General features: G+C 40.2%; 1 protein-coding gene across 2 annotated transcripts in view; it reads left to right on the forward strand.

The window, feature by feature from the left end:
• The window catches only part of CSGALNACT2 (chondroitin sulfate N-acetylgalactosaminyltransferase 2), a 33,458-nt gene extending 26,281 nt beyond the window's left edge, over positions 1 to 7,177 (forward strand). For both annotated transcript variants that reach the window (XM_075758667.1, XM_075758668.1), the window contains exons 4-8: positions 310 to 411; positions 2,101 to 2,279; positions 3,840 to 3,934; positions 5,303 to 5,384; positions 6,526 to 7,177. In XM_075758667.1, the coding sequence (XP_075614782.1) occupies positions 310 to 411; positions 2,101 to 2,279; positions 3,840 to 3,934; positions 5,303 to 5,384; positions 6,526 to 6,818 (751 nt within the window). In that variant the 3' untranslated portion in view covers positions 6,819 to 7,177. The remainder of the gene's footprint in view (positions 1 to 309; positions 412 to 2,100; positions 2,280 to 3,839; positions 3,935 to 5,302; positions 5,385 to 6,525) is intronic.
• Positions 7,178 to 13,109: the final 5,932 nt, after the last annotated feature.

Raw genomic sequence — 13,109 nt, forward strand, 5'->3', positions numbered from 1 at the left:
CACGAAAACCCTTTAGACAAAATGCCAGGGCTGCTGTGAACCTGGACACATAATTTCTATATTTACATTAGCTTTTGAGCTCCTGTTTATAAAATAAGGTCCTAGAATGAAACACACATTGGAACCTTCTGATTCAAATGGGAAAGAAGAGGGGCAAACCTTTTTTCTTTATTTGCTTTAGAAGCTAGTTGAAGTCTGACCAGAATACTTAGATCTGCTAATACTTTTAAATGCAATAGCCCTTAAGTACCCAAAGTTTCTTTTGTGTTGCAAGTAATTATTAATACCAGCTTATCTTTGCACTTATAGGGATGTGTGTATTCATCAGGATAAGCGTGTTCACCTCACAGTGGTGTATTTTGGACAAGATGGGCTATCAGAAGTAAAAAGCATCCTAGAATCTGTAGCTAGGTAAGTGTGTTGATCCAGTGCCAGTCAATGCAAACGTATTGGCTGGTATTTAAAATGTTTTTTAAAAAGAATGAAATAAGAAAAAGAATAATTTTGTAGTCCATTACAGGTTAATAGGAGAAGTAAGCTTTATTTACAGTACACTATTTTTTGGTTAGCATTTTACAGCAAGTTGCAAAAGTCTCCTGAAGAGTACTAAAAACCCAGTTATAGGCCAGAAAAGACTAACAGTGGTGGCTTGGAGGTTTCTATCTGACAGTCCAGAAAAACAACAACAGGGATGAGTTTTGCAGTAAATATTTAGTCATGCTAACAGATTGATCAGAATTAAAGTTCTTTGGAACTGGGATGTACGTTTCGATAGTTCTTTCACTGGATAATCAAATTTATTTAACAAGAAGGAAGAGAAGCATAGTCCAAGTAGGCTGGTGGGCTGCTGAGTCTGCGAAGTTAAGCTTTGCCCTCTGTCCTCTAGGTACTAGGTAACTGGGCCCATATTTACCCTCTGCTGTAAAACAACTTTAAACACAGTAGTATGGATGTAAAATTCCCAAATGTTGCTTTTTTTTTTTTTTTTTTCCTTCCAGAAGGATGGGACAGGCAATGGCATCTGTAAGCATGTAGCTAAGGGGCATCTTCTCTGCCTTTAGCTCTTGTGCTTGTCCCTGAGCAGGGAGCCTGTTACTCTTGTTAGCCAAGAGCTTGGCTCCCGAGTCTCCCCATCGCACAACACAGGCCAAGGCTCTGCTCGATGCGATGTATTAGGCACAGGTTATTGTGTTGCTGGCTTAAAATGTGACGGTGAGTTGGCCTGGCATGTGCAGACATCTTCTAGGAAGGGAGGAGTGCTTCTGCCTCCCTCCTGCAGAACCTCCCTGGCACCGAGCGCGGTGAGTGCTGGCCGCCTCTGCTTCTGAGGCGCCTCTGCTGTGCTGCTATGAGAGGTCCTCCTCCTTTCGCAGCATTGAGTCAGAGTCAGTGCTGCGAACTCACTGGGCATTTATCTGGTTTATTATCTTCTTAGTGGTGCTCCGGTTGAGTATCTTCACTCTGTTCTCTGCAAGCATTGCTCTCTGACATCTCCCTGAAGTAGACACTTAACTTTGAAGATATTCCCCAGGTGTATTTCCAGTCTCCCTTTGCTGCTCCTTCCCTCTCCTGCGATGAGTGCAGGCACGTCTGCTACTGGCGTGAAGTAACGAGGAGAAGCGAACTGACTGGGTTATGGTGGCATCACCAGGTAGATGGGTTTTTGCCTCATGAGTTTGGTGGTGCCAGGACTTTGGCTTTCTGTTTGCCCTCCTCTCTGCCGTAGTGAAGACAGAGATATTGCTCTATTAGTCAGGACTTCTTAGTTTGTGGGGACAAATTTCAGATGGCATTGTAATTTCAGAGAACGCTTTAATTCATGTCAGTTGCCAAAAAGGCCTTTTTAATCTGTCTCGTTAAATGCAAAGTGAAGTTATGGACTGTAAGACAGAGGTCCATCTTTTTACAGTGTCTAAACTCTGATGCTTAAAATAGTCAGCTAAGTGGAACAGATTTTTTTTTTTTCTCATGCTGATGATATAACTGTTTTTTAAAAATTTTCTGGAATGAAATTACTGTAAAATGCTGAAAAAGTATAAATGGTCACTTCCGCCCCCCACTCCCTGATTTATTCTGGGTTTGGCTCTGTTTTTCTTGTAGAGAAACTAACTTCCACAATTACACACTCGTCTCTCTGAATGAGGAATTTAACCGAGGCCGGGGACTTGACATGGGCGCCAGAGCCTGGGAAAAGGGCGAGGTCCTGATGTTCTTCTGTGATGTTGATGTTTATTTCACAGCCGAATTCCTCAACAGTTGTCGCTTAAACGCTGAGCCTGGTATGTTCCTTTACAGTTGCTCTAACAGAGTCTTGTCATCTTGCTTGGCTTCAACTGACCTGTGCTGAGCATATAGAAAACTACCTTAAATGGTGGAGCTTACTCAATACCATGCACCTAGGAAAATGAAAAATACTCCGTGCACAAAAGACAATAGTATTTAGCATGAGAAATAACTTTTGCTTTAGCGTAGCTTGTTTTAAGAACACATTGTCTTTTTTTTACAATAAGTACAATTTTCACATTTTCTTAAGATTTGGCTGTCTAAAAGAAAGCTGGACAGTTTAATTGCTTTAACAATTAGACTGCATCTAAATTTGTATAACAAAATGCAGTGATAGAAGATTATTTTTGTTACACTGAAATCTCTAACAAGTGTGGCTAACGTCTTCTCACACTTGTATGTATCACATATAATGCTTTTCAGTAGAGCTCCACAATGTGCTCCTTAGAGACTGAGCTGATGTTCCACACTTACATCCTAAGCTCTCAAATTTTCTGACCCTTTTTCTCAAGTTTGTATGAAGCTTGCTTGTTTTAACAGCTTCTGCCAAGAGGGATAAAGCTTTCTTGAGTTAACAAACGTGCTAGTTAAGACCGTCTCCTGTCAAACATTTGTTTGGGGTTTTTTTTAATGCTTACTCTTATTCCAGATTTGTTGCAGCCAGGAACTATTTTCTCCAAATGTCAATTTGGAATGAATAGATACTTTTTCTTCACATAATAAATGGGCAAGAAAATCTGCTATAAACCTGATATTTGGATTCTATCTCTTGTTTTTTCTTTCATTTCTGTCTCTGCACTTCATGAAATGAGTTGTACAAACAATTGGAAAAACTTTGGAGTGGAGTGTCCTGTGAGCTTTCATAAAGAAGGGAGTTTGAGAGACTGCTTGACAATTCATACTGACACTTTGTCACCTTTGCTTCAAGCGAGCTCTGAAAATGCTTCTCACACGTTCAGAGTTCATCCCCAAATCAGGGTACTGAGTATTCTTGTGGGCTGTTGACAATACTGTTGCAGCACTGGCAATGCAAGAGATCCTTGGAAAAATATTTATCTGCCTTCTGTAATAGGCAATAGAACTGGTGTCACAGCATAATTGGGATGCTCATGATGCTTAATGCCCTTGCAGGGCATCCTGGATGTACATGTTTTTAAATGCTTGTGAGAAGAGGCAAGCTCATAACACTCAAGCTATGCAAGGTGTTACTTGGACTTGGTTATTTTTTTAGCTTTACTGCATACCATTATTGCAGGGATTTTTCACTGTCATCTAATGTGATATTGTGATATATATACATATAAAATATTATAAGTATGTATAACTATATATAAATTTATATCTGTAGAGTGTATATAAATGCTTTTTTTTTTTTTAATTTTTAGATTAGAAGCTATGGGCTCCTTAAATGGGAAATCCTAGCAGTTAGACCTTATATTTATTTGTTTTGACTAGATGGCTAAACCTAGTATTTTACATAAAGAAAATATTTATAGTTTCCTCTTGCCTTCAGATATTATGCCCACAGGGAGTAACAATTACCTTTTGACTTCCAGGGAAAAAGGTTTTTTATCCTGTGGTATTCAGCCTTTATAATCCCGCTATTGTCTATGCCAACCAAGATATACCACCCCCTGTGGAGCAACAATTGGTAAGCGGTGTGATTTATTCTGGCTAGAATTAGTTGTGCTTTGTATTAAAACAAAATTAAGTGTAACTTAATAGTCTGTTTGGGATATCTTATGACCTTTGGCAGTGTGTATCTAAACACTTTTCTCTATGGGCAAATCACTTGGAAGAAAAGCTTATCAAACAGTACAAAACTCATTCTTAAATAAACTTGGAGTTCTACCTAGATTTAAAAAAAAAAAAAAAAGGGAAAAAGGTGCTATTAATCAAATGAAGTTGGTAGTTCTGATCTATTGCTTAATTCTGGCTTGGAAAGCCAGTATAAGCTTCCCTCAGTATTGACTGTCTTTGCTAACTACCACATGGTAGTTGCAGGAAGTGTGCTGTGTAACTCGAGGTGGGCTAAGACGCTTAGTCACTTGCATTTTTTTATGCTGTGGACAGCTGTACTCTGTGCAGATTGTTTCTTTACCTTTGCCATCCAACATCTGTCAGAACCATTGGCTGTTACACTGCTAATTTCATCTTGCTTTTGGAATGAGAAACACTGCTTCTAGAGAAGCTTGTAGTCAAAATAATAAACCAATAAACCCTGCAAACATTCAAGAGAATAGGTTTAGGGATAATTTGGGCTCAGCAGAAAGAAGGAAGTACTGTATTTCTGGGTCTTTGTTGACTAAAGATGGAATGGCCACAGTCAATGTCCTGACTTTATTTCAAGAGACTTTATAAATGAAATTGGGTTTTGCAGCTGGGACTTCTGAGGTAGCCAGGTTTGGAGGAGGGAAAGGATGGAGCAACACAGCCTTACTAAAAATTAAAAAAACCCCACCATAATAACTCTCACCTCCTACTTTGTTTGCAAGGATCTTACTGAAAGTAGGAGGGAAGCTTTTGCATATGGCCTCAGGTAGTCACAGCTGAGAGGGGAGCGAGCTCCTGCCTGACAACTCTGCCGTTTACTTTTTTGAATCCACACCTTTATGGTTGCTGACTTCAATCACAAAACTTACTTTTCTTGTCTCTCAGAACAAGAAGAGACAAATATGACCTTAGAAATAGGGTAGGAATCGGAGTATTGGCAACATATGATTTGGCAATAGACTACCAAATATTTACTGCTTCGTCCGAGCAGATATATAGAAAATAGAGGTGGTGTGGCAGAAAGGTAAATGTGGAAACTGCAATGAGAGTAAGTATTTGGAATTGGATGGCACAGGGTGAAGTGAATAGCAGGTAATTAGGAAGCCCACATCTGTGTATGACACAGAAATACTGAAAGCGTTATATGCCGTATCCTGCACAGAGCAAATGATCGGAAGAGTTTAGCTTTCTACAAAACCAAGTGTGATGTACCTCCTTTGATGTATTTTGCATTTCAAAATTGCAGGTACACAAGAAGGATTCTGGTTTCTGGAGGGATTTTGGCTTTGGGATGACTTGTCAATACCGGACAGACTTTCTGACTGTTGGTAAGATTAAAAAATATTTTAAAAAAAATATTTTCTGTGTTTAAAAATTGATTCTCTATTCTTTATATAAGGACAGGAAAGTAATTTTTTTCTGTTTTTTCTTTTCCCAAGCCCAGCAGTCAGACTTGCTTGACAAGTTTGACCAGTGAGATAGTGTTTCTAGATTTTGATGTCCCATCTGATGAGTGTTTGTTAAAAGTCACAATATATTTTAGTAACAACATTTCACTCTAGAACTTCCAAAAATCTTGTCTTTTGTGACTGTCTGAAACAAATTAATCAAGTTTAAGAAACACACCCCTCAAGTAAACCACCAATGTAGACAAGCATTCAAATTCTTTCTTTTGAATAACCTTAAGTAGTTGAATGTATTCGTTCAAGGCTTTAGAAATACGCTTTGGCACCCCCGTGTGGCATGCCATTAAAAACTGAGAACAGCTTGGTGTGCTTAAATTTGGAAGATCATCTTGAAGATAGTCTGCCAGAAGGTGCAATGATGCAGCCCGACATGCCATATAATGGCCCGAATGCAGGCTGATTTCTACTAGCAGTCATATTTCTAAATGAAGACTTCATAATTCTAGAGTTTTGAAATGTGTGTGAGTCTGGGCTGATGGTCACTGTGGTTCTGGAAAGGCAAGAGAACTTAAAATGGGGGAACAGGTTCCTTTTCTGAATCCAGCTTTGTGAGTTGTGACCTATGGAGTTACTGCTAGCATTTTTAGAGAGGGCTTTTCATATGGTGCATGACTGCTTCATTTTCCAGCTGCTAAAATCCATTATGATGGCTAAAAATAACCCAAAAGCATAGCCAGTGAGGTTTGCCTACAGTTTTCTGCAGCTGTCACATGGGATGTCATGCATAATGTGATTTGGAGACGCTATTCTGCAAGACTTTCTGAAGTCAACAGTGCATGATCTGTGTCCTTGGCAGTTTCCACTGCAAAGGACGTGGTAGGCTTGAAGATCCTGTCCCTCAATTTGGCATGCTTTGGCATGGAGAAGTTAAAGTTAATTGCTCCAGAATTTCTGGTATGTTGTACCAGATTTGGTGATAGTTACACAAGGAGTGTTGCTCTTTTTGCCTTACGTCTAGCCTGGGTGCCAAAATAACATTTTATGATTTTATTATTTTTTATAGGGGGTTTTGACTTGGAAGTGAAAGGCTGGGGCGGTGAAGATGTTCACCTTTACAGAAAGTACTTGCACGGTGACCTTATTGTGATCAGGACACCGGTCCCTGGTCTCTTTCACCTCTGGCACGAGAAACATTGCGCAGACGAACTCACTCCAGAGCAGTATCGCATGTGTATCCAGTCCAAAGCCATGAACGAGGCCTCTCACTCGCACCTTGGGATGCTGGTCTTCAGGGAGGAGATCGAGACTCACCTCCGTAAGCAGGCTTACAGGACTAACAGTGAAGCAGCGGGTTAAATGTCACCCCTGTGACATTTGATGACTTCAAATTCACAATGAACCAGCATCGTTTTACAGCCTTAATTCAGCTTAAAAATGCAGTGCCTCTCTTTTTCAGTGAAGAAGAGTTTAGGGATTTTTTGGTTCTTGTATTTGTTTTGTGAGTAATTCTTTGACTGATATGCTATTATCTACATATCTTCCAAGATCAAGCACCTCAAATAAGTTGGAAAGCATATGTAGTTCAAGAAAAGCGTCTTTGGTATCAATTGGAAAAATCAGTGGAATGTACAACTCAACCCTTTTCCACGTGGTACATTTAAATTCTTATATTTGCATTATTTAAAGAATTAAATTAAATCATCTTTTGTGTTGTCATGAGTATCTTCAGTCTGTGTGGCTCACTGTACTGTGACTTTAGAAAGATACTATACTTACAGTCCATTGTAGAAACAAGAGAAAGGTGTGAAAAAGAATCTTGCTGAGAAAGGCATACGGGGCGTGCTGACTGGTATGCCAACTGTTCAGGTTGCTGATTTCACAGCCAGGGCTTGGTGCCGCATTTGCCGTATTAACAGACATTCACATGGCTGAATGTAGAATAATTCATGTGAAGGGGGGGAGTGAATGAAGATCTTTTGAAGTGGAATTTTAGAGCATATAACGTAATTTCACACTGCAAAAGAGACACCACCTTCTTATCTCCATTCTGGATCAGACAAGTTGGGAACATTCCAGTTGGGCATTTCTGGGTCTGGCCTTTTCTCACAGTAGACATCACATCATGGAATCCCTTCTATGAACTGAGCTGTGCTCTTAAACTCATTTGTTTAAAGATTTTTTTGGCCCCACTCCTTATTCAAAGGCCCTGCCTGTACATCTCATCCTTTGAGTTGAGGAACCATCTTTTCATTCCCATATAAATTTATTAGAGGCCGATTTACTATTATGCCAATATTGTCCTTTTGCTTTCTTTTTCTGGCATTTTCCTGATGTTTTTCAGAAGGCAGTCATATACTCTTAGCTGTTTCAGTGACAAAAAACCAAGTGCTATTACAGTCATTCTTCATACAATGCTCTCCATTCCACTGATTATCACAGTAGTCTTATTCTTCACTTTTTCAGTTTGAGGGGGTTTTAGGGTGGTTGGTGGTTTTTTTTTTTTCCCCTCTGGGTTTTTTTTGTTTGTTTTTTTTTGGGAGGGTTGGTTTTTTGGGGTGGGTTGTTTTGGGTTTTTTTGAGCATGCATAAGCAGAATTATGCTGTGGTCTCCTTAGTGCCTTGTACAGTGGCACTATTACTTCGCTACTTCCCTTTTGGATATTTTGGGATGTATAAACAGTTTAAATGCAGCTAGGTCATTTTTCTCCATGTTGTCTTATATGCTACCATATGGCATGCCTCATTTTTAATACATTTGTTTATAGAATGAATGCTGAGAATGCTAATTCAGTGGTTAAACCATTTGCATGGTCTTCACTGAATTTAGAAATTAGTTGAAAACCCTTCTCAAATCAGGTAATTAAGATCTGTTTATGAATTCAGTTTGCATCAAGAATTCTGAAGGCAACTAAAGATTTAAATGGTTGATTTCTGAATAGCAGATATGCTGTGCAAATAGTTCTGGGCACTGATCCTTTTTATATGTACATAAAATTTGCCTTTATGTAACTTATTGTGGAGAACAGTGTACTGTATTGTACTTAGAGTGAAGAGAATGCATTGCGAGACTTCTTGCAATTTATATTCTCAATATAATAAATGGAATTTCTGCATTTTTGGAAATTGTTTTAAGCTGTTTCTTTGAAATAAGTTTTTACAATGATATTTTACAAGGCAGATGACACTCTGGATGCAAGTAATAGTATTTGCAGCAAGTTCAGCCAGCTCATTTTTGCATCTCAAGTTAATATCTACCTTGACCAGGTACGAAAGTGCAGAGTTAATTCCGCAGACAACTTAAACTTATACCTGATCTTATTTTACTTTAAGATGTCTTGGTGGTTCCTAATAAAAATGATAAGGTACCAGTGAGGAAAAGATTAAATACATAGGCATGATGATTTGGGGTAAAGCTATAAGTGGGACCTTCTCTTGAGACTCCAGCCCTTAAAACTTGAGCTGCTACTGCTGTCCTGGCTCTGCTGCACAAGAATAAGCATCAGAAATGCCTCTCGCTGACGCCACCGCTGCTGGGCACGCGCTGGAATGGGTACTGAGATAGTGCAGAAGGGTTAAGTATTGCTGCAGCTCCGCTGTTACCACTACCGCAGAAGGATCCGGTTGTCCTAGTTTCCATGTTTTGGAAACACAGCAGACTGCTGATAGCCAGATCTGCTATTTTCCACTGGGTGGTTGTGCTTATCAGCAATGGCGAGGAAGGAGAACAGTGTCAACTGTCCGCATCTGTGCGAACAAAAGCAGTCTACAGTGTCAATACTGGAAGGCAATTGAGGAGGTCTGGAGCTGAATGCAATCAACAGGAACCACTTTTGAAAACTTTTTTTTCCGTTCACCGTTCCAAAATGTGGAAATGAATGCATTGGAGTGAAAAGGGAGTCAGAACTCCTAGAAATAGTTAATGTCAGGGTTGGGTATTGACACAAGCAGTCTAAATGACTGATTATTTGAGGACTCCTGAACTTTCTAGGGCACCTTGCAGGCCTGGTCTTTCACTTGTCTTAATTCAGCTCCCTGCAATAACTGCCTGCGTAAGAACATCTTGCTACAGTGCACGTCAGCTGGGCAGCTCAATAGGAACGTAGGCAACCATCACCTATATGTGTTGGTTACAAAAGCCAGAGACACTGGCACAGGCTGCGTGCTGTGTTAGGTTAATGCGAGGTACTCGCTGCCCAATGGTAGTGACAAGGACAAGAGTAATTGTATGCATGGAATCTCCTCTGATGCATTTTGCTGCTGCGTGGTGCTGGATTCAGTACACACGCCTCGCCGCATGTATCTGCAGGGAAGATGATTTTACTGCTAACAATCAATCCGTAGAACATTTACAACAGGAAAATACTTGGCTCTGATATTGCTTTACAGGTAGTGGGGTAGCTTATTAGCAATGTTATTGGAAATTAAATCAGTTACTTTAATTAAAAGCTGTTATTTGTGATTTAAAATTTACACTTCCAGGGAGTTACTACTAATCATGTACAGTTCTTATTCCCTAATGATTTATCATGTTACCTATTCATTTGTCTCTAAATTATTATATAATTAGATTAAAAATTATAAATAACTACCTTAAACTTTCAGCCTTTAAAGTGGGGAAGGGAGGTGCTGTTATAATTCTCAAGTATTTTAACATTTGCTTTCACGCTAGGCTACAGGCTTTGATTATTTAGTTAAAAAAAGATATCTAAAATTCTTGCTTTGGATAATTATTGTCCCTCAATGAATTAATAGGTATTTTTTCAAAATAAGATGCAATGTTTTCCTGTAAGCGAGGCCCTCCCTGAACCGAGTTAACTGATAAATATTACACGGATGGACTATTTGTCTATTTTAACAGGGATTCCCCAGAAGAGGACAAGATGCTTTATATATCCCGAGTAATCCCAAAATAGATGGCGAAATTGTTGACACTTACGAATTGTAGAGAGAATGATTCTGTTCAGTCTACTGCTCCAAAAGTTACTCAGATTTATACACATACCTCATAAGATCACCACATGGTGACTGCTTTCCTGGTCCCATTTTGTTTTTCATCCTTCTCAGGGAGTTTTTCTGGCAAAAAGTCCTCTGGAAGTGGTTCACTTTTTCTTGCTCCTCTGCCACAGTTTCAGGAAAGGCACGGGTAGAGCCCATTTCAGGACTCAAATTTTGCAGTTGTTATCAATCACTGCTGCATTACCCTGAGCTAACAGATCAAGTGTCTTCTCTTCCATGCAGCTGTGGATGACAGAGACACTTTAATTATGCTCCTGAGCAATTAACACAGCTCAGTCACTGCCCAGCATTGGTCAGAAAAATGTGTGAATCTGGGGAGTGGTTTGTTTTGCCCAAGTCTTTAGCATACCTCAGACCATCACCCGTGCCCAATGTTTGATTGCACACCATTGCTTCTGCTCTGTAATGGAACTAAAACAGAAATAGTAGGATATGCCTTTATTATAAAGTGAGATTACAAGTGATTTCACTTACCTGAGTGTATTGAACTTCTGATTGCATTTTGGCATAGCCACCCTGTGATACAAGTGCATCTGTTTGTATACAGCTCTGTTGCTGTTTTCCATTACTGCTGGGTGCTGTTTGCTCTTTCCCAGTAAAACGTGTAACTCTTCCTTGAAGGTGTTTCCCAACCTCATCCAAGAAAGGGAGGAAATTAGTCATGTTTCAAATATGAGAATCTCTTACTTGAATAATAAAATCTATTCTGCATATTGCTGTAGGCATAAATCTGGCTAAATGGCTGGAAAATGTTAGCTATGTGTCTAGTCTCAAATTTGTAACTCGGGGCGGGGAAACTGCAGAGATGCCATCACTGTGCAGATCCACAGCCACGTGCTGCATCTCGGGGTGCTGCAGCTCGGGGTGCAGCCCGTGCAAAGAGCCCAGCTGCAGGGTCAGGCAGTGAGAACGGGGCAGCTGAAGGCTGGAAATTCAACATCGCCGTCCTCGCTGCTGGTGAGAAGCTCCCGGCGGCCAGTGCGTGCCACAGGAGCTGCCAGCTGCCTGGCCTTCTCCTTGGGACCCTTGGTCTGGGTTTGCTCTCTACTTTAGCAACATGCGTGGAATTGAGTTACTTGAGGGAGAAGTGAAGCCCCAGCATTGTCTTCATCCACAGAACAAGTTCAGTAACTTAATTATTTAAGGCTTCTGTGTTGATACTGAGCTGACATTATTGCCGGTCCCCTCCAGCCTCAGCTGGCACAAAAGCAAAACCCCGTCAGCTCAAAGGGTCAGTGCCATTTGGTTGGAGTCACAGGCAATTTCTGAAGAAAAGGGGAACAGTAAGGTTTTGAGTGGTGCATTTGGGTCATTGTCAGTCGCAGCTGCAACCTGCACAGCTCCGGGGGAGTCAGAAACGGGGGTTGGCCGTGCACAGACCATTGCTGGCTCAGTGGAGACCTGCTCTTGGCTTTCCCAAGGTGTCTTCTGCCTGGAGAGGGAGAATAAAACCTACGCTGTGTGGCTTGGGCTGCCCACCACTGGGGCATTGCAAAGATAAATGAAAATATTATGCTTTGGAGTCAGAATCAACTGTCTGCCCACGGTCCGCGCTTAGGTTACGTGGCCGGGTGTTGGGCCAGTGCCGCTGTGTTTTGACAGATGCTGTTTTTATAATGTACTGTTTCCCTTTTTTAAGCTGTGGTCCCAGTGTAAAAAGCCAGCTGTGTTTTCTTGGAGGAGTCACTGCATTTTCATGTTAAAGCAGTAAATATAGTAACATCTGTTTAAATAGGAACATGCTCCACTGAATTGAGAAGTGGTTAGTTGCTTTTTATTTTTAGCTGTTGTATGCTATATGCATTAATTGTAACCTTTTCCAAGGAACTTGCAACCTGTGGAGGGAAGGGGAAGTGTTCTTGATTAAGGGAAGTCACAAGGAGATTAGCTGAGAGCACACTTTTACCTTAGACCCTTTACAGGAATGAATTCAGGTTGTGCTTTTTGAATTTGCAAACTTTAATTTGTTTAAAAATATGCCATTTAATGGGAGTGCTACATACTGTTTTGGAGAATCAGAAAATACAGATGAAAAAGTGGAAGAAAAATACAGGGAAATACTTAGTTAGGTGTCTGCTGCATCCAGAAGAAAATACTTAGTGTTGCTTTTTTAAATTTCATAAAAGCCTGTGACCCTTTGTACTTTGAGTTACACACATCTATGAAACACTTATTAAAACTTCTTTGTGAATTGGTTAGATTGTGCTGATGAATGTTCAGCACCTCTCAGTATTTAAGACTGGAGAATTGCATAAGGAGGGAAGGAGAAGTGGTGGGTAGGCCCTAACTACTTGTGTCTGAACGTAGACGTAATTTAAATTGCAGTTTTTAGTGCACGCTGGAATATAAACTTAGAATAAAATTAAGCAGCTTTTTGCTTTATCAGATGAGTGAATGAAAGGAGAAGAACTTCACATAACCTTTAAAATGATGGTTCAGCATAAATGCGGTAACTCATTGACTGCCACATTGGTGGAACGGTAAAAGTTTTTCATGTAGCAAAGGTGGTTTTAGCTTTCATTTGCCTGAGGCACACTTGCTGTGTGTATGAACCCCAACTTCATCTTAAAGAGATTAGTCATTCGAATGTTACTCAGCTGTGAAGATGAGGAACATCAGGATATGGCTGAA

This window comes from Balearica regulorum, chromosome 7 (genome assembly GCF_011004875.1).
Source record: "Balearica regulorum gibbericeps isolate bBalReg1 chromosome 7, bBalReg1.pri, whole genome shotgun sequence".
In the NCBI taxonomy this organism is placed as follows: domain Eukaryota; kingdom Metazoa; phylum Chordata; class Aves; order Gruiformes; family Gruidae; genus Balearica; species Balearica regulorum.